This window comes from Staurois parvus, unplaced genomic scaffold (assembly GCF_062004578.1).
Source record: "Staurois parvus isolate SC_StPar_1 unplaced genomic scaffold, SC_StPar_1.0 ptg000662l, whole genome shotgun sequence".
Lineage (NCBI taxonomy): Eukaryota > Metazoa > Chordata > Amphibia > Anura > Ranidae > Staurois > Staurois parvus.
In genome coordinates this window covers 2,242,374-2,266,792 of record NW_028318458.1, presented here as the reverse complement: position 1 = coordinate 2,266,792, position 24,419 = coordinate 2,242,374, and the positions used below count along the sequence as shown (strand labels likewise).

The 24,419-nt window shown below is 42.7% G+C and overlaps 1 protein-coding gene across 1 annotated transcript; it reads left to right on the top strand.

The window, feature by feature from the left end:
* The first annotated feature begins 2,094 nt into the window (after positions 1-2,094).
* On the top strand, positions 2,095-22,937 carry NXNL1 (nucleoredoxin like 1). The gene is made up of 2 exons (XM_089651745.1): positions 2,095-2,722; positions 21,484-22,937. Exons 1-2 carry the CDS (start codon positions 2,394-2,396, stop codon positions 21,797-21,799), a joined length of 645 nt encoding a protein of 214 aa, XP_089507871.1. The 5' UTR covers positions 2,095-2,393; the 3' UTR covers positions 21,800-22,937.
* Positions 22,938-24,419: the final 1,482 nt, after the last annotated feature.

The following is a 24,419-nucleotide window of genomic DNA, read 5'->3' as shown; positions in this document are numbered from 1 at the left end:
TAAGGCACCATAGTGGGGACACTATGGAACTGCCCACGCTAATACCTAAACCTTAGGCAGGAGCTGTGGTCAAGTGGAATCAACATAAAGGCAGGACCCCAGACTCAGAAGCAAGTATCGACTTGCAAATTTAACTCTTTTGTAATCTGTGGCCAAGCTTTTCACACTGTTAACACTATGCACTTTGGACACATATTCTGTTAGAGAACACCACTTTCCCAGAGCTGGTAGCATGGAGCATGTACTGGTCTTCACCAACTCAGTAATCCCATCACCTCTCTCCTTGTGACTAATATGTATGTTGCTACTGGATACAGGAAACAAATTTTACTCCATGACTCCATGCTTGTTCTCTTTCTTGGGGTCACTCTACATTTTTCTCTTTCCCGTCCAGGCTAGGTCCCTAGGTACTGTGTGCTACGAAGTCAGTCCCAGTATGTGGGGAGCGGTTCATGGCACCCGTCTCCTGGCTGGTTGGCTGCTTTAGAAAGTGACACAAATATGGTAGTCCTTAGCAATGGCAATATAGCCTCCTCTGGACAGCATTGTTAGACTTTGTGCTCTATTTCTCTAACCCTTACAGTCCCCTGATGTAACCCCCGTTCTTTGATATGACTTACCCCTTACCCCCATGCACCCCTTTAGGGACTTCAAGCCAGGCAATTTAGAAGAACAAACATATTTTTCTGAGGTAATTGCAGGTAACAAACAGTTCTGAAAGACATCTTCCACACACTTTCCTGTACAAAGTTCTCTAGTGCCCCATGTGGTAGACTGCCTTAGACAGATAGTAAAGTCCATAAAGGCAATCCTTTCAAGGCAAGAGTCCATATTTAAGCAGTAAATCCACGAGAGGTAGCAATAATCCATAAGAGGGGTACAGCATGAGGAAGCATAAGTCCTCTAAGTCCAAAGGCTCCAGATCCCACCAGGAACCCTGTCTGGGCTCCCCGCAGGGGTGTTCAGACCAGCAGTATAATGGTTACATTTTGGCAGTTTTTCACTAACCAGCCACTCTTGGGGCTAATGAGCCCCTATTTATATGGTGTGACCTGTATGGGGTGGTAACTTTCTGAGAGAGTGGGAAAACCTAACCAGCAGCGTTAACCTTTCCGTCTAACATCCACCAGCTCAGCAAGTCAAAAAGGGACACAGGTCACAACAAGATACATTGTAACATTTAGTTTGTACACAGACACAGTTGTCCTGAATAACACCAAAGCATGCAGCCAGCAAAAGAAAAACTTTAAACTCTTTGTAAGCACCTGCATACATGCCTGCATTCTCTCCTTTGAAAATGATGTTTCTGTTTCCTTCTACTGCCTGCTGAGATACTGATGTCACATATCTCAGGAGGCATTACTTCCCCCAGTCGTGGGATAATATGCTAACAGAGTGCCAAATCTCGCATATGTGCAGACAGAGCTTTGGTGTGTTAACGGTCTACATGTTCTTCTATGAATGGAGAAAAGTAATGCTTCCTGGCATATGCGGGAGGAAGGGTGAAGATCCTCTTTAATACAGTTGTTGACGTAGATCCATACCTAATCATTAAAACTTCATGTAAACGTATTTCACAATAGTATCTGTTAAGGAAACTGTTAATGGCAGCCATATATAAAAATGCAATTTAATTTAGTAACTAAATATATTTTACTCAAATTGAACATATTTGCTTGAATATGTGCCATGATTGCATGCATAGCAGCTATCAATACTCTGAGCCAGTCAGGGCTCTGTGCTGTCAGTGATGATCACATCAATATAGTTGATCTGCTTCTTTATTATCCAATCACAGGTTGGAGAGGATTGGATAATATTACTTTACTGATGTGCAGTCTACATAAAGATCCAGAACCTGTGCTGTCTGGAAAAGCCCCGAGACCTCAAAACTGACAGAACAGAATTACAAATCCTTTGTGAAAACTGTCCGTATTTATAAATTTATGTACTTCAGCTATGTATTTAACTGCTTTTTTGGAGTTCAGACTTAAGGATTTAAATGATCAACATCTTTAGTTGAAGCTGAACACCTCGATTTATAAACAAGCAGTTGATTAATTGTATTTTTTTTTTTTTAGGATCAAAAAAAGGAGTCTATACCCTCAGCACTAGGGGATTCAAATGCAAATTTTGCCTGCATCATCCAAATATAACATTGTGCTCAAACTACTTGGAAGTGACATCAGATAATTGCAAAACCCAAATAACTTCAACAGAGATGTTTTAGGACTGGCAACAGTTGAGTTTCCATGTCAAATCAGTTATGGCGGATCCTATAGGAACATATGTTGTCACATTTTTTATAAAGGTCATCTTTTTCCAGGCTTAAATCAACTATAAAGCCTTTTTTTTAAAAAATAAGTACTACTGTAAAGTTTTCTCCAGATAAGATGGCAGAGCTGTTTCTTGGCAAAGTCTTGCTTAAAAACAACCGTGATCAGGATGAGCTGGATACGGACAAGGAGTTGTGTGAGAGGCTGGAGAACCGGGTTCTTCTCTTGTACTTTGCGGAGTCAGGTTCTTCCCGTTGTCAGGAGTTTGCTCCACTCTTGAAGGACTTTTTCACCAAACTGACTGATGAGTTCTATGTGAACCGATCCTCGCAGTTAGCCCTAATCTACATAACCCGGGACCGCAATGAGGAAGACCACGACAGCTTCATAAAAAACATGCCAAAACGTTGGCTACTGGTTCCCTTTGAGAATGAAGAGTTCAGGAGGTAATAGGATACCCACCAGGATTTACACTCTTACTAAGAATAAGAATAAACTGCAAAATTTAGTAATGAATAGCATCCAGTCAAATATCGTCCTTCCACTAATTTATGTGAAGGTTCTCATTTACTGAGGTCGCAGTATAGCTAGAAATAGTTAATCATATTCAGCTCAGCTTGTTCTGAAATGTTGAATATATTATGCTGTTTAATCATCTTCTTTGCTTCTAGTAAGTGCCAAGAGCACATCCTACCATTTTTGGCCATCTCTATACAGGGATGACCCATCATTCACCCATATATAATGCTTTTTAATTATGTCTACCCCAGCAACAACACTTTTAGCCATGCTATTCCAATGATTGAAATGTATCTCATACTTAATGACACCATGGGATTGGGTTATGGAGTCAGAGCATGGTGGCTTCCCAAACATCGACATTTTCCATTATGTTCTTGGATAATCAACATCTTGATTAACACAGTCCACAGTGACTAAGTTACCTGTGTGGCTATAAACACTATGGTATGTTCCTTGGAATAATGCTTGGATAAACAGCAAAACCTCTTCAACATTATAGTCCAGATGAATGTGACCAACTACTTCTAGCTTTTCATTAATATGGTTGCCATAACCTGAAATCAAATAGGTCGCTGTAGGTTACTACATTTTTCACCCCGTTGAACTTTCTTACAAGGCAAGCTTGCTGGTCTCAGATATGGAATGGTTTCTAAAGGAAAGTAATAGTTTCCACATCATCCAGTCAACCTCCCAATGTGAGTGATTCAGGGCAAACTAAAGAAAGATGGATGGAAACAGTTTTGCTGTATAGCACTCTTACAATGGCCTGTTTGTAGTTACTCTCTTTGGAAAGGATTTTCTATTGAAAACCAAAAATGTTTGTCCAGGAAGGAGAAGAAAGCCTTATACTCACCTGATCCCCCCTCTACCAGCAATTTTCTCTCCCCCACAATCCAGCAGTGGACTTGCTCCTGGTGTCCTCACATCCAGAGAAGGCCTGCTCTTGGCTTGATGACCTCAGAATCAGTCCACTGCTTAAAACCATTAGAGTGCAGGAACTGCAGGGATCAGTTTTGTGCAGGGAGGATCAGAGGATTAGGCAATAATATCACCCTGTACCTAGCACCCTCCTGAACTCTGCACCCTCCAGAACTCTCCACCCTGTACGTAGCATATTCCTGAACTGAGCACCCTTCAGAACTCTGCACCCTATACCTAGCACCCTCCAGAACTCTGCACCCTGTATCTAGCACCCTCCAGAACCTGGACCCTTCAGAACCCTGCACCCCCCAGAACTCTACGCCCTGTACCTAGCACCCTCCAAAACTCTGCACCCTGTACATAGCACCCTCCAGAACTATGCACCCTGTACATTGTACCCTCCAGAACCCTTCACCCTGTACCTAGCACCATCATGAACCCTGCATCCTCCTGAACCCTGCACCCACCTGAACTTTGCACCCTGTACCTAGCACCCTCCTGAACTCTGCACCATGTACCTAGCACCCTCCTGAACTCTGCACCCTGTACCTAGCACCCTCCTGAACTCTGCACCCTGTACCCAGCACCCTCCAGAACCATGCACCCTGTATGTAGCACCCTGCTTGTATTTAATGTCCCTTTAGGACTTTCCCACACCCAGATGCTGCAGCATTATCAACCCCTGGGGTAGAGGGCTGGGGGACGAGGGGCATGGTTGAGTTCCTGTACCTATTCTCTAAGAAAAAAGCCCCGGTAAGGATAATGCTTTTTTACCTAGAGTAAAACATGGAGCCAAGAAACTGAACTTTTGGAGCCCCATAGGACCTCTTTCCTAACTTCATTTTATGCAAATTTTTTTTCTTTACAACTAGATGATGGTAAGTAATCATTTACAGCCCTTGGAATCTCTAACTCTCTGAATGTCTATCAGACCAAAAAGAGCCCATTTTGGGGATAAAGGCATCTAACTAGATCTAACTAGTGAAGTTGTGTAACGCTTTACTTTAATCCGGAAATGTTTGATCTTTGGGCATGTCCAGAACGCATTATTATAGATAGATCCAAATCTAGATATTCACACTTAAGACAACAGGAGGGAGGGCTTAGGCCCATAGGACATGATCAATATGGAGATATAGAACGCTAACATTGATAGTTAATAAACTTTAGGTGCCCAAGGATTACAACTAAAACAATTTTAAAACAAAATTTCCTTTTATTAACATATTCCAAATAGTATAGGTATGCATCAACCTCCCTAATAATAGACACCCATATTCAATATTTGGCATTAACCTACTTAAACTTGAGATCAAACTACCGCAATTGGTGACACCCTTAAGCTCGTTTTGAAACCGTTATGGGGATTCACAAAGTTCCTCTACCTGTTTTTCGGGTAACCTGCTTCTTCAGGAGGATCGGAGAATGATAATTGGGGACATAACTAAAATCCCCTAGGCTAGTAAAGTCAACGGCTTTGGACTTCCACTTGGGGGTGAGAGTAAGGGCTTGTCAAGGTAGGAGATTTTTGGTCAACATAAGGTGTTATTATCAAAAGAACCCAATCCATACAGGTCCAGGAATAGACAAAATATTTCTGTTTATTGTCCAGTTCACATGTCCAAATGTGCAGGAAAGGCAGGGTGCCAAAGTGATGTGGGGATATGCAGAGGTGTTGGAAGGATCGGAGTGTCATTTTACGATACATTATGACTTTAATTGTTCCCTAGGATGGTGATAGAGAGTTTAATAGGTCATAGGCCTATAGTTGGGGGAAAGTTTGGGTCCATTTATTGAGTCCAGTTGTAGTAGAGTAACAGTCCAATGTTAAAATTGTTGGGGGTCATAGGGGGTGATCAGGCAGCAGAGCTGAAATAGTTAATTATAGGTACTAAAAATTTCCCCTTGTCATGATAAATGGCTTTACTTCTTTAATAGCAACCGTGAGATATAATATTAGACAGATTGTTCACAATCCTGGTAATTATGCTCTTACTGTATATCATTGCTGTTCCATTTCTGAGTAATCTAGGTTTAGTTATGGATTAGAGCTCTTAGGATGTGATTATTACTGGAGCTTTATGTGATATGGACTGCTTAGTGTCACGGAGTCATTATCTTTTATTTTATTGCGTGTTTAACCAGACGGTATTTTACATGAATGGGGAGGACTGCCCTTCAGCCGCTGCTTCTTCCCAGAGTATCACAGAATATCTCGACCAACAAAGACCTTCAAACAATGGTGGAAAATGAAGCACTTTAACTTAATGTGAACCCTAATTAACTTCTCTCATTTGCTCATTTGGTCTTTTTTAAAGCTGAGCTCCAGGCAAACAGCTAAAAACACAGATAAAATACATACATGACAGCTTTGTTACCTGCCAAGTGATGTGTATTTCTGTCTTTTCAATCCTGAAATGTACACAGCTTTGCCATACAGCATAGCCCTGTCTAACAAGACAGGTGACCTGATGTTTTATCTGCTGCAGGTAAGTAACACTTACAGGTCTTGTCCCTCCCCCATCCTGTGAATGAACAGTGAAAAAGAAGCAGCACACAGATAAGGTCATTTCCCTGTCACTCTGCTCTCTCCTCCTATCAGCATGTATCTTGCACTGCAGCACAATTGATTGGTTCCTTTTGTTGCTTCTATCTTTATCAGTTTGAGCTCTGCTGTGCAATGACTGCAAAAGGTCACATGCAGGTACTTACACAGCTAATATTGACAAAAATACATTTTATGATGCAGTATTAAAAACAAAGCTGCAACAATGTGTGTCTCTATTATCTGCCTGAAGTTCAGCTTTAAATATAACATTGAAAGCATTTTGTTCCTGTGCTGTCTGCCTGTGTTTTATTGAAATCTCAAGCAGTATTCTCAGCCCTTCCCAGTTCTCTGTAAGTACAAAAAAACCCCTCCCCCTCATGTTATGGAGAGGGGAGGTGTTTTGTAGTCCTAAGATTCTTCCTGTCTTAGCCCCATTTTACACTGGTGCGACCTGGCATCCGACTTGGGACACAGTCATATGAAAAATTCTCATCAATGTGACTTGAAGCGACTTTTAAAAGGTTTCCTGCCCTATTTTCTTGCAACTTTAATGTGATATGAGTCCCATTGACTCTAAATCATCAAGTCGCATTAAAGTCACACTGCATAGTCGCACTGGAAACCACCCGATAATTGGGGTTACAGCGGTGTGATCCAAAGCTTAGTGTGACAAGGCTGATCCTCTGAAGATCCAGTACAGTGAGGGAGCCTTGTCATCCTAGGACAAAAAGTGTGTTACTGGGAGGATCACCGGGTGAAAATATAAAGTATTTAAAAAAAATTATGTATTGACCAGGGGTGGACTGAGCATTTGGAAACTCGGGCACTGCCCGAGGGCCCGGGGTCAGTAGGGGGCCCCATGAGATGCCCCTGGTACCTTTTTCATAGGCTTTTTTGAGTTTGGGCAAGGACACAGGGGCCCCATGGTCCGCTATTGCCAGGGGGCCCCATGAGTTGTCAGTCCACCCCTGGTATTGACCACATCTAAGGACTGGTATCCTGCAACATACTACATTGTTGTTCTTGGGTTTAGATACACTTTAAAGTGTACCAAAGGTGTATCCAAACTCCACATCTTATACGCTACATTTTCAGGCTTTTTTTCTCTTTATTTTCACCAGATGATCCTGCAAATATCATACCTTCTGTACCAGAGGGGCTATGTTTACTCAGCCAATGGTATCTATGGAAGTATCTACTGTATGAAACCATTGTAGTCTCTAGGCTGCTGTCCTGATGTAGGCTCCATGCACACTGGTAAAAAAAAAATGGCAGTATGCTTGGCAGAAAAAAAAATGCTAATTTGAGCATTTTTGTACTCCCTGGACTGCCCGAAAGGGGAGAGGGTGTTGGTGGCAGCTGGGGGCTCAGACGCGTTCACACCCCAAAATAGAAAGCGACGCAAGATTACGTCATGTTCCCAAGAGCTGCTGCTCGCCTGGAAAATGTGGGTAAGTGGTTGGCAAGTAGTTAAAAAAACCCCTTAAAAAATGAAAACAAAAATTCTCAATATGGGATTTTTATTTTTTAACATTTAACATTTTTTTATTAATACTTTTATCAGAATAGTGCAATGTTACCATAATAACATTGTACTACCATGTGTGAGTGGGGGGGGGTGACAAGGGATTTTTTTTTTTTTTTACACTTTGCTTTGCAGGAGAAATAAAGATAATTTTCCTGCAATGCAAAGCTTGCTGTCATGAATCTAACTCATTCGTGAACTGTAATCAATGAGTTAAGTTTTTGACAGCTCTATAGTGATCTGTGATTGGCTGGAGCTGGTCAAATGGTACAGGGTGCTGTGATTGACCCCATGTATCATGTGACAGCTGTAGGCCAATCACAGCTCACTAGGAAGACAAGCAGAGCTGTTATGAATGAGATTGATTCATAACAGCTCTGCTTACTTCGTGATCATGTGATATAGCGATCACATGATCACCGGGATTTTCATTCCGCTGTGGTTGGGGAGCGCTGCATGCTCGATCAGGCGCGCAGCACCCCCTTGTGTTGGTACAGCCTGTCAGAAAAACACTTTAAAAAATGCAAAACAAGGTTTTTTTCTCCCTCTAAACGCTGAACTTAAAAAAAAAATGCCTCTAGACTACCCAATGTGCATGGACATATAGGATAACATTAGTTGTTTCTTCAGGCAAAACACTAAACTTGTCTAGGGGCAGCATTTTTTTAAGCCAGTGTGCATGGAGCCTTAGGCTGGCCATACACTATACAATTTTCTGTCCAATTTCCTTTAGATTTAACTTCAACTATGTAGTGCAAGGGCCGGCCTAATTGGATACAACTGAAAGTGTTGTTTAGGTTCGACCTCATATTATATGGTTTTGGTACATCTAAAGCAATTTTCTAAGGAAAATTGTATAATGTATGGCCAGCCTTATACTGCTAACCCCTCCCCCACTTCTCACCTTGATTACATAGGGAGGCATTCTTTTGTAGTTCACAGAAGGTAGCTCAGGAGAATGATATGGTATATCAGTTCAGTGTTCAGGAACTTACAAGGACACTGCAATTCTGGGAAGATACTTTTTTTTTTTTTTGCAGAAAATATCCTGAAAACCAATGAAGCAAGCACATCTAAGTAATAGCAAGCTGCAATAAAACATTTTTGGTTTGAGGTTTGTATATCCTTTAACCCCTAAGACTTCATAGTGCCATGGTTACTGGATTATAAAAATGGAACATGGTGGTTCACAAACATTTCCCCTTCCCATCATATTCTTGGGCAGTTAACATCTGCCTTGACACATGTCATGACACCATAGTTAGTGGATTGAGGTGACTAAATTGTGGATATTTACGTGTAGCCCTTACCCCTAAGGCGCCCTTAAGTAGTAACTTGAGCAGGGGCAGACTGACAACTCATGGGGCCCCCGGGCGATAGGGGATCATGGGGCCCCTGTGTCCTTGCCCAAACTCCAAAAAGTCTATGAAAAAGGTACCAGAGGCATCTCATGGGGCCCCCTACTGACCCCGGGCCCTCGGGCAGTGCCCGAGTTTCCAAATGGTCAGTCCGCCCCTGAACTTGAGGACACCTGTCTCCTTTTTTAAAGTTTCCTAGGAAAATCCTTGCAGCAGCAAATGGACTGAACTACACAGGGACTCCATATGAAATCTCCACTTTTAGGCACAAGCTGACTGATGCAAGAAGGAAAGCACCGCACAGTCATTGGGATCTCACACACTGGTTTGTGCTCACTAATATCCTTGGATAGTTGGATGCCTCCTTCCACTATCTTTCATACATATCTGTTGTAAATTCTTCAGACCAGATCCCCAAAAAGAAGTCCCTCAGTCAGCTCCAGCAGAGTTTATTAAAGTAGGCCCCTTTAGGCTGGGATCTCCTCCTCCTGGACAAAAACCCCTCTGCTCTAGGCCTCAAACTATTTATGCTCCCTCCAAGCCACCTTCTGGGCACCCTACCCAAGAAATTGGCTGGGACCACATAAATATTCTCACTTGAAATTTGACTCACCCAGCACAATATTTTCTGGAACTATCCAAAAGGCAGGGGAAAGCAGACCAGAGTAATTACAGGCAGTTCCACTGATTACAGGAGAGATAAGAACTAAATTTACCTAGCCTAGCACCTAGTTACATAGTTAGTCTGGCTGAAAAAAGACAAAAGTCCATCCAGTTCAACCATAAAAAAAAAGTTATAATCCTACACCCACAGTTGATCCAGAGGAAGGCAAAAAAATTCAGCAAAGCATGATCCAATTTGCTCCTGCTGGGAAACAAATTCCTTCCTAATCCCCTGGGAGGCAATCGGATATTCCCTGGATCATCTTTACCTATAAATGTTAGTATCCAGTTATATTCTGTGTATCTAAGAAACAATCCAGGACTTTTTTAAAGCAATCCACTGAGCTGGCCAGAACCAACTCTTGAGGGAGTCTATCCCAGATTTTCACAGCTCTCACTGTGAAGAAACCTTTCCGTGTTTAGAGATTACATTTCTTTTCCTCCAGACGTAAAGAGTGCCCCCTTGTCCTCTGATGACCTCAGGGTGAATAACTCTACACCGAGTTCACTATATGAACCACTGATTTTATTTATTTTATTTATTTATTTATCGAGTTTATATAGCGCCAAAGGGTTTGCTCAGCGCTGTACAATAGAGGGGGGACAATACATGAAACAGTACAGTAACATCAAACAGCACACAAGGGGTAAGAGGGCCCTACTCTTTCGAGCTTACAATCTAGGAGGGAGGGGGTAGAGGTACAGGAGGAAACGGCTGTGGGGGATGGAGTGGTAGGAGGAGGGAAGGGCAGCGGCTGTTAGGTGAGGGTGGGGTAGGCTTCCCTGAAGAGGTGGGTTTTCAGGGAGCGCCTGAAGGTGAGGAGGGAAGGTGACAGTCTGATGGATTGGGGTAGTGAGTTCCAGAGGATGGGGGAGGACCTGGAGAAGTCTTGCAGTCGTGCGTGGGAGGAGGAGACCAGGGAGCAAGATAGAAGGAGGTCCTGTGAAGAGCGAAGGGTACGGGTAGGGTGGTACTTGGGAATCAGGTCGGTGAGGTAGTTAGGGGCAGTGTTGTGAATGGCTTTATAGGTCAGAGTGAGCAGTTTGAATTTAATGCGTTGGGCAATGGGGAGCCAGTGGAGGGAGAGGCAGAGGGGGGTGGCAGAGGTGGAGCGGCTGGTGAGGTGGATGAGTCTGGCAGCTGAGTTCAGGATGGTCTGAAGCGGGGAGAGTTTGCACTGGGGTAGGCCGATGAGGAGGGAGTTGCAGTAGTCAAGGCGTGAGATAATCAGGGAGTGAACGAGTAGTTTAGTGGTGTCTGGGGTAAGGAAGGAGCGTATTTTGGCGATGTTGCGAAGGTGGAGCCTGCATGTATTTGTGAGTGATTTGACATGAGGTTGGAAGGAAAGGTTTGAGTCCAGAATGACGCCAAGGACCTTGGCTTGCTGGGCGGGATTGATGGTGGTGTTGTTGGTAGTGATGGAAAGGATGGGGGGGGATGTATTTATACATGGAGATCATATCCCCCCTTATGTATTATACATGGTGATCATATCCCCCCTCATGTATTATACATGGAGATCATATCCCCCCTCATGTATTATACATGGAGATCATATCCCCCCTCATGTATTATACATGGAGATCATATCCCCCCTCATGTATTATACATGGAGATCATATCCCCCCTCATGTATTATACATGGAGATCATATCCCCCCTTATGTATTATACATGGAGATCATATCCCCCCTTATGTATTATACATGGAGATCATATCCCCCCTTATGTATTATACATGGAGATCATATCCCCCCTTATGTATTATACATGGAGATCATATCCCCCCTTATGTATTATACATGGAGATCATATCCCCCCTCATGTATTATACATGGAGATCATATCCCTCCTTATGTATTATACATGTTGATCATATCCCTCCTTATGTATTATACATGGAGATCATACCCCCCCCCCCTTATGTATTATACATGGAGATCATACCCCCCCCCCCTTATGTATTATACATGGAGATCATATCCCCCCTTATGTATTATACATGTTGATCATATCCCCCCTTATGTATTATACATGGAGATCATATCCCCCCTTATGTATTATACATGGTGATCATATCCCCCCTTATGTATTATACATGCTGATCATATCCCCCTTATGTATTATACATGGAGATCATATCCCCCCTTATGTATTATACATGGTGACCATATCCCCCCTTATGTATTATACATGTTGATCATATCCCCCTTATGTATTATACATGGAGATCATATCCCTCCCTATGTATTATACATGGTGATCATATCCCCCCTTATGTATTATACACGGAGATCATATCCCCCCTTATGTATTATACACGGAGATCATATCCCCCTTATGTATTATACATGGAGATCATATCCCCCCTTATGTATTATACATGTTGATCATATCCCCCCTTATGTATTATACATGGAGATCATATCCCCCCTTATGTATTATACATGGAGATCATATCCCCCCTTATGTATTATACATGGAGATCATATCCCCCCTTATGTATTATACATGGAGATCATACCCCCCCTATCCCCCCTTATGTATTATACATGGAGATCATACCCCCCCCCCCCTTATGTATTATACATGGAGATCATATCCCCCCTTATGTATTGTACATGGAGATCATGTCCCCCCTTATGTATTATACATGGAGATCATATCCCCCTTATGTATTATACATGGAGATCATATCCCCCCTTATGTATTATACATGTTGATCATATCCCCCCTATGTATTATACATGGAGATCATATCCCCCCTTATGTATTATACATGGTGATCATATCCCCCCTTATGTATTATACATGGAGATCATATCCCCCCTTATGTATTACACATGGAGATCATATCCCCCCTTATGTATTATACATGGAGATCATATCCCCCCTTATGTATTATACATGGTGATCATATCCCCCTTATGTATTATACATGGTGATCATATCCCCCCTTATGTATTATACATGGAGATCATATCCCCATTATGTATTATACATGTTGATCATATCCCCCCTTAATCTCCTCTTCTCAAGAGAGAATAAATTCAGTTCCTCTGTCCGTTCCTCATAGCTGATCTCCTCCATGCTTCTTATCAGTTTGGTTGCCCTTCTCTGTACTTTCTCCAGTTCCCCAATGTTTTTTTTGTGAATTGGTGCCCAAAACTGAACTACATGTTCCAGATGAGGGTGCTACATCCATAAATTCTGCGGAATGTTCCTGACAATCAATGTTCCACTTAGATAAGTGGGAAATGTTTTCAAGACTGCAAAACAAGTCCTGTTTAAAGTGACTTACTACTAGCATGACCTGGAGAAGTAAAGACATTCATAAGTATGTACTGGAGGAATTTCACTGTAGGAAGAACAATTAGGGCATATTTTGTGGGTAGGAGGACTTTGCTGCATGTACATGTTACACTTCAAGTAAATTCAGGCTGTATTTAGCCTATCTGATCCCAAGATCACACTTGCTGTCCTAATGTGACGATGCTCACTACTGAGTTCCAACCCTAGGAGAGGACTATAGAGCATCCCCCCTCTTCTCCATTACATAGCTGGAGGTGTTCTGTAGACCACATAGACAGCTGGTAACAGTGTAACTGATATGAGTTCAGCAGGGGAAGAGTGGATGGTACCTTATCAACTCATACAATTTCTGGCAGGATCAAGAGGGATTTTTTGCACTTATAGATATAACAAAGCTAATTCAATTGTAGGTCAAAGAGAGCAAATGATAAAAAGTTAATTTTTAGGGTTTTTATACTCACTGGCCACTTTATTAGGTACACCTGTTCAATTGCTTGGAAACACAAATTGCTAATCAGCCAATCACATGGCAGCAGCTCAATGCATTTAGACATCTAGACATGGTGAAGATGACTTGATGAAGTTCAAACCAAGCATTAGAATGGGGAAGAAAGGAGATTTAAGTGAGTTTGAACGTGGCATGGTTGTTGGTGGCAGACGGGCTGGTTTCAAGAACTGCTGATCTACTTGGACTTTCACACACAACCATCTCTAGGGTTTACAGAGAACGGTCTGAAAAAAAGACAATATCCAGTGAGTGGCAGTTGTGTGGACGGAAATGCCTTGTTCATGTCAGAGGTCAGAGGAAAATGGGCAGTCTGGTTTGAGATGATAGAAAGGCAACAGCAACTCAAATAATCACTCGTCACAACCAATGTATGCAGAATGCCATCTCTGAATGCACAACATGTCGAACTTTAAAGCAGAAGGGCTACAGCAGCAGAAGACCCCACAGGGTGCCACTCCTGTCAGCTAAGAACCAGGGGTGGACTGACAACTCATGGGGCCCTCGGGCAATAGGGGATCATGGAGCCCCTGTGTCCTTGCCCAAACTCAAAAAAGCTTATGAAATAGGTACCAGGGGCCCCCTACTTACCCCAGGCAGTGCCCGAGTTTCCAAATGGTCAGTCCGCCCTGCTAAGAACAGAAAATGGAGGCTACAATTTGCACAGGCTCACCAAAATTGGACAATAGAAGATTGGAAAAACGTTGCCTGGTCTGATGAGTCTTGATTTCCCTAGAGATGGTTGTGCGTGAAAATTCCAGTAGATTAACAGTTTTTGAAATACTCAAACCAGCTCATCTGGCACCAACAACCATGCCACGTTCAAAGTCACTTAAATCCCCTTTCTTCCTCATTCTCATGCTCAGTTTTAACTTCAGCAAGTCGTCTTCACCATGTCTTGCATTGAGTCGCTGCCATTTGATTGGCTGATTAGCAAATTGTGTTACCAAGCAATTGAACAGGTGTACCTAATAAAGTGGACGGTCAGGGCGGAGCCTAAACATGGCGGCGTCGGAGAGCACGATGTGAGTGCTCTCCGATAACCTCTAAAACTAACCTTCCGAGACCCTCATGGAGTGAAGCCCTACCTGCTTGAGGAGGGCTCCAAGCGGGGAGAGACTGGCGCGTGGAGGGGAGAGGAGAGCGGGCACAGACCTCCGGAAGGTGATCTCGCTGCGGAGACTCCAGTGCAGCTGTCGGGTTGCCGGGGAGACGAAGCAGGGCAGTATGAGCACGCTGCTCGCCGCAAGGCATCACTGGGAGGCAGAGACGCCGGCCGGCTCCCTGTCAGAGCGGCAGTGACATGTCGGCTCCCCCTGTGCTACAGGACTGGAAAGCCGTGCGGCCAGTGGAGGAGTGAAGCAGGAGAAAGGGACCAGCTGAGGAGGACCTCGGTGGGAAAGAGGAGGCTGGTTGGTGCTCTAATTAAATAAAGTGCTGCCGGCTTATAGTTGCCTGTATCCCCCTGGCCGGCTGTTTGATCCTGGGTCAGGGAGACCCATAAATATCAGGACATCTACTCTTCTTCCCCAAGACCATCCCCAAGGAGAGAGAAAGGAGGTGGAAAGAAAGAAATAAAGTATCAGATACCCCGAGGAATCCCCCCCAGGACTGAGCAGCAGTGAAGGCCCTCCACATAAGCCTGGAACCACCGTCCTGAGAAGGGAAGGGTGAGTGAAAACTGTTGGGGGCTTATTGCATGGTGAACCCCTGAGTGATACAGGCATCCAAGGGGTCAAAGAGGGGAGGATTCCCAGGGGTTAGAAGAGAAGAAGAAAGGAGGCCCAGGTGTCCCAGGAGAGTAAAGGATATAGGAAAAATTGCAAGGCTATCAAGATATATAGAGGATATGAAGAACAAAGGTCCAAGGGAGCAGGGCCCAAAGGGGCCCAAACAGGAACAATAAAGAAATTTACATCATATGGAAATACTACGCCAGAAAGGGCCCAAGTTGCAAAGGGGGAAATGGACACTAGTTCAGGAAATAGCCCTAGATTATCATGGAGCATGAACAGCAGCGGTAGCCAACAAATAGTGGAGGGCTTGGGAAAAAAAGAATCAGAAGGTGAACTACAATTACCAAATAAGAAGGAGATGGCAGAAATGTTTCAAAATCTGGAAAAAACGCTAAAACATGAAATGACAGCTATTCGAAATTATTTAGGTCACCTTCTATTAAGAATGGAAGAAACGGAGGAGAAAGTTACAATCCAGGCCCAGAAAATAGATAATTTAAGGGAAAGAATAAGCCAATTAGAAAATAACCAGAAAAAAATGATCTTTAGGATGGAAGTTCAAGAAAATAAAGAAAGAAGGAGTAATCTTAGAATACGAGGAATCCCAGAGACTGCTAAAGGGGAAATACTATATGAACTAGTTAAAAAAATCCTAAACTCCATAAGAGATAAACCGGAATCTGATGGGATCGATTTGGACGGAGTGTTTAGGGTAGGAAAGTTCAAACGGGCTACTGAGAAGGAAAGACCGAGGGACATAATTGTCCAGTTCCAAAATTTTGGGGCCAAAGACGAGATCTGGAAGAAGACCAAGGGAAGATCATTAATTAAGTGTGGAGACTTGACTATCCAAATCTATGCGGACTTAACAGTAGAGACCCTAAGGAGAAGGAGATCCCTGAAACCCCTGTTGGAGCAAATGAGAAAACAGAATGTGCAGTATAGATGGGGTACCTCAGCATTTCTGATTGGCTGGAAAAATGGGGTCACAGCGTATCTGAGATTTCCGGATGAATTAAGAGATTTCTGTGATAGACTGGACTTGCAAAGAATGGAGATAGCTGGGTGGGAAGAAGAAAAAGAAGATAAAGGAAACATAAATGTTATAAGAAAAGAGGACTGGCAACAGGTCGGGCTGAGGGAGGCCTCGGGGGTGGGGGGGAGGAGAGGGAGAATTAAGTAGAAAATGAAATTTTTTTTTTTTTTCTCTTACTTCTCCCTCTCGCCCCTAGCCTTCCCCCTCCGGATGCTGAGACCTGCTTGGAGGCTCCGATTAAGGCAGGGAGGTAAAGAGTAAAGACTCTTGTTGAATCTAGATGACAGAGAGAGGGAATCGGGGCGGTTGGAGGAGAGGTGAACCGTACATAGGAGGAGCTGACGCCCCAAATTTTAAATCAATGGTGGAAATAGATCCACAAATGATTTGTAGGCAGTTTATAGGCCTAAAAATGGGTAGGGGAAAAAGAAGGGAGGATGAGAGGGGTGGTGGGGGGGGGGGGGGGGAGGGAGGGGGGAGGGGACGAGAGTTGGGTGGGAGGAAGGGAGGGGAGGAGGTATTGGGTCAATACTCTGCAGGACAGAAGGGATAAAGAGGAAGAGGCAATCTGGAAGAGAGATGGACTTAATTGGGAAAGATGGAAGATTTACAGTTTATAACCTATAATGTGAACGGGCTGAGCTGTCCAGGGAAGAGATTTAGGTTGTTTAATGAGTTACATCACAGGGCTACGTCAGTGGTATTTTTACAGGAGACGCATTTTGAGATAGAGGCAAACGTGAAATTGAAATCCAAATACTATCCAACATGGTACTATGCAGATTCTCCAATTAAAAGAGCAAAAGGGGTTGCAATAGGTTTGGCAAAGAACATGAGATTTGAGTTGGAGGATAGAAGAACCGACCCGGAGGGGAGGTTCTTATTTTTAAAAGGTAGACTTCAGGGGATTGAGTGTACTTTAGCCAATATATACTGCCCCAATAAAAACTCGGAGAAGTATATGAAGGGCTTGTTGAAAAAATTAATGGACTTTAAAAAAGGGCGCTTGATAGTAGCTGGAGACCTAAACTTTTGTATGGACCCACAAAAGGATAATACCTCTTCTGTGCAAAGAGAGGGGAGTAGGTCTCTGAGAGCTTTGAAAAAAGTGATGCATGAATATCAACTAGTGGATACCTGGAGAATAATGCATATGAAAGACAGAGACTATACCTTCTTCTCTAATGCACATGAGATATACTCGAGATTAGATTACATCTTAATAGACCATCAACTAATAGATCATCTGGTAAAAATTGATATAGAGACAAGGACGTTCTCGGATCATGCTCCGGTCGTGATGAAGTTGGGATGGGGAAGAAGGTGGACGGGAGGATTAGGGTGGAGGTTAAATGAGGTTCTACTTCTGGATGAGGATGTAGTTCAGAAAATTGAGAAAGAGATTAAGGTATACTTTAAGGAGAACGAAACAGAGGAAGTATCGATAGCTACAGTCTGGGAAAGTCATAAGGTATTCATAAGAGGAATCTTGATTGCGGCTGGAGCAAGGAAGAAAAAGGAAAGAAGAGAGAGGGTCAGTGGGCTCTTAAAAGAAATATTGGACTTGGAGCAGATCCATAAGAAGAAAATAACAAAAGATACAAGACAGAAGTTACTGGATAAAAAAGAGGAGCTAGAGAGGTTGATGGATGAGGAGAAGAGAAGAGTATACAACAGGGTTTTGAACGAGAGGTATAGATGGGGAGACAGACCAGGAAGATATCTAATGAGAGCTTTGAATAAAAAGAAAAATAGGAATTATATAGAAAAGATAAAAAGCTCAAAGGGGGAGTTGGTCCACTCAAATAAAGAGATTATTAAAGTGTTTACGGAGTATTACAAAAAGTTATATAATATTAGCCCCCAAGGCCCTCTAAAAGAAGCCCAAGAGGGAATTAAGGAAAAAAAGAGGACATACTTAAAAAATGCGGGATTACCAAAACTAAGTGAAGCACAGTTGAACTCCCTAGACATAGAAATCTCCCAGGAAGAAATTAAAATAGCATTAAGAAGTACAGGAGGGGGAAAAAGTCCAGGTCCGGATGGCTATACAGTTAAGTACTATAAGAAATTTAGTGAAGTATTGTTACCCAAGCTGGAGAAATATATGAATGCTCTGGGAGGTGGGATGGAAGTGAGGAGAGAATCCCTACAGGCACATGTAGTACTTATTCACAAGGAGGGAAAGGACCCATCTCAGTGGTCCAGCTATAGACCTATCTCACTATTGAACACAGACACTAAACTGTATGCAAAGGTGTTAGCAAACAGGTTGAGAGATCTGATGCCTGAATGGATCTATGGAGATCAGGTGGGCTTTGTACCGGGGAGAGAAGGTAGAGATAACGGCTTGAGAACCCTGATGCTTATTCAGAAGAGTAGAAGAGGGAAAGCCCCGGTGGTGCTCTTGTCAATTGATGCGGAGAAGGCATTTGATAGAGTGGAATGGGGCTTTATGATGGACAACTTAAAAGTGTTGGGGATAGGAGAAAGAATGCGAGAGTGGATAAGTAAACTATATAGGGAGCCTACTGCAATCATCACGGTAAATGGGGAGAGATCAGAACCCATTGGAATGTCAAATGGTACAAGACAGGGCTGTCCTCTGTCCCCTCTGCTATATGTATTGTCACTCGAACCTCTGTTGTCAATAATAAGAAATAGTGGATCGGTAAAGGGAATTCAGATAGAATCCATAGAACATAGAGTAGCGGCCTTTGCGGACCACTTATTGTTCTACGTGGGGAATCCCCGAATAACTCTCCCAAATATAATGAAGATTCTGAAGGAGTACGGTGAACTATCAAATTTAAAAATTAATCCAACGAAAACAGAGATCCTGAATATTAATATATCAAAGAATGAAAAAGAAAAATTACAAAAAGAATTCCCCTTTATATGGAGAGAAAAAGAGATAAAATACCTAGGAATAAAACTCACTGCCTCATCTAAGCATTTGTATAGATTAAACTATATCTCTTTGATAAATGAGATCAGGGAAGATTTAAAAAGACTAGAAGGAGGAAATACATCCTGGATAGGACGTATAAACTTAGTCAAAATGGTAATTATGCCTAAAATACTGTATAGATTTCAAATGGTACCAATTAAAATTCCAGAAGCCTTCTTTAAGATAATGAAAAAAATGTTAACAAGATACATATGGAAGAATAAAAAACCTAGAATAGCATATGAAATATTGAGTAGGACTAAAGAGAAAGGGGGATTGGGTTTACCAGATGTCAAGAGATACTATAAAGCAGTGGTTTTGGCAAGAATATATGACTGAACATTTAACCATAAGGGGAAAAGTTGGGTAACAATTGAAAATGATCTTAGTGGCATTAGATTGAGTCAGATGATATGGGTCCCACCACAGTTCAGGGGAACTAAAGAAAGCACAAGTATTTACACTTTAAATGTTTTTAGGGTATGGGACAATTTACATAAAAATATGAAATGGGAATTTAATTCAATATTAATGCCTCTCACAAATACTGAGTACTTTCCTCCGGGAAAGAACAAGATATCGGGGAGATGGTTTAGAAAGGAGGACACCCAACTGAGAAATGTATTGGTGGAGGGGGAATTGAGATCACTTAAAGAGTTAATAGAGAAGAAGGGAGACATTTTTATTAGAATGGATGAGTGGAAATACCATCAATTGAAAAGTTTTATTGGAAAACTACCGAAACCTTTGAGAATAAAACAGGAGTGGAATATGTTTGAAAGGTTGTTAGAGACACGAAGGGATGGGAAGCACGGTATTTCAAAAGTGTATAGAATACTCACAGAATTAGACACAAACACAAAGTTAATCTTTATGACAAAATGGGAAAGAGATATGGGAGTTGGGTTTGATGAAGATAGACAGAGAAAGATGTTTAGATTGATACACGATAATGTTAGTATGAGAGAGGTTGAGGTTAATTATAAGTGTGTGACACGATGGCACATTACACCGAGTGTAGAACACAAGATGAATGGGGAAAGTTCAAATATGTGTTGGAGAGGATGTGGAGATATAGGCACGGTGTTTCACATATGGTGGGAATGTCCGAAAATCCAGGCTTTTTGGAAGACAATAGTCAAGTTGATTGAAGAAATAACGGAAATTGACATAGGATTAGACCCAACGACGTGTCTCCTACACAATGTGGAGACATCTGTAAATAAATATAAAGATTCAGGTATTTGGTACTTCTTGAATGCGGCGAAAGGGTTGATACCCAAGTTTTGGCGGAAAGTCGAGGTACCGAAGGAGGTGGACTGGATTAACAGAGTAAACCAGATAGGTAGAATGGAAAGATCATATCATATGCAGGAAGATAGAATGAGAGTTTATCTCAGGAGATGGGAAAAGTGGGAAAGAGCAGGATTGAAAGAGAAATATAGGAAAACATGAACTAGGATGTTAACAAAAAATTAAAAAGCCTCAAGAGAATAGAATGGGTTAGAGTCTGCAGAGGGGGAGGAGGGGGGAGGAGGGGGGAAGAGGGGTGGGAAGGAGGGGTAGTGGGATGGGAAAGAAAAGAGTTTTTAGTAAGGGAAAGGCAGAAATGTTATAAATGTCTATTTGTATGAGAATTACTTCCCTTTTTGGGTTTTTGTATTAACATGAAAAATTTAATAAATATTTAAATTAAAAAAAAAAATAAAAAAATAAAGTGGACGGTAAGTGTATGTACACTTTAAGCCACATATGCTGTTTTCTACACACCACAGCCTTTCTCTCTTAGGGTGTTCAATCGAGAGAGAGAGAGAGAGAGAGAGAGAGAGAGAGAGAGAGAGAGAGATTTTTCAGTCAGTACCTTTTAAAAGCAAATATTGAGCTCCTGTAAAGTCACTTCCTAGGCTGAAAAGATATCATCAGTTTGCTGCAGGCAGGAGGAAACATTTCTTCAATCACTGCTCCTCCCAGGGAAAAAAACTGTACCATTGCAACTTTGTAGCAAGTCACAAAGTGGGAGGCTGCAGCAGGGGCTGATTTGTGTCCAAATATATCAGATGTCAGGTCCACTTTGAGGCTCTAACATAGTGTAAGAAATATTAAACCATAACCTACTTGTATTATTTTTTAGGGACCTTGAAGTCCAGTTCTCAGTCTCCGAAGTACCGGTCCTTGTGGTCCTCAAACCCTCTGGACAGGTGATCTCCCCTAACGCAGTGGATGAAGTTGAACGCCTGGGTCCTCCCTGCTTCCAGAACTGGCAGGAAGTGTCTGAGATCGTCAACAGGGACTTCTTACCAGCAGAATTCTCTGATTCAACCGCCTCCAAGAGTATCAGCGACCCGATCCGCAGGATAAAATACAAACTGGAGAGTCCAGAGAAGAAGGAGAGGGCTGGAGGGGACGATGATGATGATGATGGTGGTGGTGGAGGAGACTTCTTCTGATTCAGATTTTTTTTTTCCAGATAATTTTGTAGCTGCAACCCTGTTTTTGAAGTTTGGATAGACTTTGGAAAATCAAATACCACTGGCAAGTTTTTTTTTGCTGTGACCCCATTGAGGATGTGGGCAGGGCTTAGGCACCCTAGTGGGGGACACTAGAACTACACTCACTAATTGCCTAGGTTCTAGGTAGGAGTTTGCAGTCATGTGAAAATCAGCATTAGGGCACAACTCCAGACTTAGAAGCAAGCTGCAATGGGCACAGTTAACCCTTTATCAACACATGGCTGACTGTACTGTTAACACTGAGCACTACCGACGCTACTACAGTTAGAACACCAACTGCCAGGTGCACAGCATTTAGGAACCATTTCCTCAGAGCCTGCACCAGCATCCATCAACACAGCAATACCTGTTACCTGACTCCCAGTGACATTTCCACAGTTACTACTGGATACAAAAAATGAACTTCACTCAGTAACTACGTGCTTGCTTTCTCTGTCTCAAGGGCTCCTCTACACCTCTCATCCATGAATTCCCAGACTAGGTCCCTAGATACTCTGTGCCCCAGGTACGATTCCAAAAGGTGGTGAACTGACTGCTAGTAAAGGGGACAAGCAGAAAACCCTTCACTACCATAGTGAACATCACCGTACACCAAGTCACCCAATCCCTGGCTGGTTGTCTGCTTAGCAATGGCAATATAGCCTACACTAGACAGCAAACTACATGCTGGTCTAAAATGTACTGTATCTGCTCTAACCTACAGTCAACTTGTTACAAGTCCTGTTCTTTAGATACGTCATGCAATACACCGCTTAAAGTGGAGCTCCATCCAAAAGGGGAAGATCCGCTTTAATGCTTCGTCCCCCGCTCCCTGTTAAGGATTGGCAACTTTGGGGAGCAGGGGGTCAGATGGTCAGGGCGTGACCATCCGTGATGTCAGCACGCTCACCAACACCACATGATCTCCCTATGCGGAAATTAGTAGCGATGCTGTGTGCGGTAAGATGCTATTACACCGTTGAAGCAGTAGTAACATTTACCAACGTTTTACTTGTGCTTTTGTGCTTTATTAATTTATTAAAATGTGAGTGTATTTTAAGGGGAGATTGAGGCAATAAAGGCTCTAAAAATGGAATTACACTATGTGGTTTTTTCCACTTTTTCACCCATGTATTGGATTGGATGGTGACGGTGCTGTGGAGCCTGCAAGGAGAATGTTTTATTGATCATTCATTTAACTGGATGGGGTATCACTGTCTATCTCTTAAGGAGGAGTTTTTCCACTGCTGGTTATTCCCCAATACTTGCTGTTAAGGAAGAGATTTTCCACCGCTGGTTATTCACCAGTATCTGGTGAGTGTCCATTTTGATGGGGTGCTAATCACTGCAAGATCACAAAGATGTTGGAGTGGATTTGTTAGAATACAGAAATTATTTAAGACTGATAAGGTGGACTGGATTGTGTGCATTTTTCACTCTGATACACCGTGGTGGAAGCACTGTCTCCTCTCTATTTTCCATTTATTATTATGTTTGATTCACATTTTGGTTTATGCAATTGAGTGCTATTTATAAGGAGGGTCAACTATACTCATAGATATATATATATATATATACACACTGTTACTAATAATAATAATAAAAATTATAATTTTCCAACAGTAAAAAAAATATATACTCACACAAGAAAAGTATGGGAATACAAAATATGGACTGAAATTCTGAAAGGCTCTGAATTAGACTGGGTATCACTGTGGCGTTTAGGGTTTTAAAGGGGGTTGGATAACACTACAGAAGACTAGGTGGCCTTGTTGGGGGTAAAGTTTTTGGAGGGAACTAGAGGTAACTTTCAGGAATCGGGTCTCTAGAGGGGATTTTGTGGCCTCTCAAGGAGAATGGTGGATTTTCTTGGGCGTGTGGGAGACTGTCAGGAATGGACTGGCCAGCAATGGTGGGACTCACCTGCCTTTTGATCTGCAGTACCAGGGCTGGCCAGCGGGTGCTCCCAGCAATCAGAGACTCAACCTTTCAGCCAGCTAACACCTGGAACTGATGATACTGGTGTATTTAAGGGATGGCCAGACTTGCAGACTCTGCCTTGGTGTTGTGTTTGTCCTGGGCCCTGTATCTGTCCTGCATCCTGTTTCTGTTCCTTTGCTACCTGTTCTGATCCCTGGCTTGTGACCCTGACCATCCCTCTGCCTGACCCTCTGTACTACGCTGCTTGCTACCTGTTCTGATCCCTGGCTTGTGACCCTGACCATCCCTCTGCCTGACCCTCTGTACTACGCTGCTTGCTACCTGCTGAACCTGGCCTGTGACCCCGACCATTCTCCGCTTGCTCCCCCTGTACCTACCTGCCCAATTGATATTGACTCGGCCTGCCTGACGACGCTTGCTTGTATGTACTGTTATCTGTGGGTGGTTGGTTGGGTTTGTTTGCACTGTATTATGTTTAGTATTGCACTGCGTTTATGTTTGTATTGTTAGTGTTAATAAATTACATTGTTAATCACATATCTGAAGTCTGCGTTTCCCTGCTTCAGTCACACACCTCTGGTCATACCTGGGAGCCCTGACATTACACCAAGGCCAATCCTGACCAGAAGTGGCTGCA

Bases quoted from the DNA above. Each gene is read 5' to 3' on its own strand.
- NXNL1 (XM_089651745.1), top strand. From the start codon at position 2,394: ATGGCAGAGCTGTTTCTTGGCAAAGTCTTGCTTAAAAACAACCGTGAT. The intron at 2,723-21,483 runs GTAATAGGATAC...ATTATTTTTTAG, and splicing joins GAGAATGAAGAGTTCAGGAG to GGACCTTGAAGTCCAGTTCT.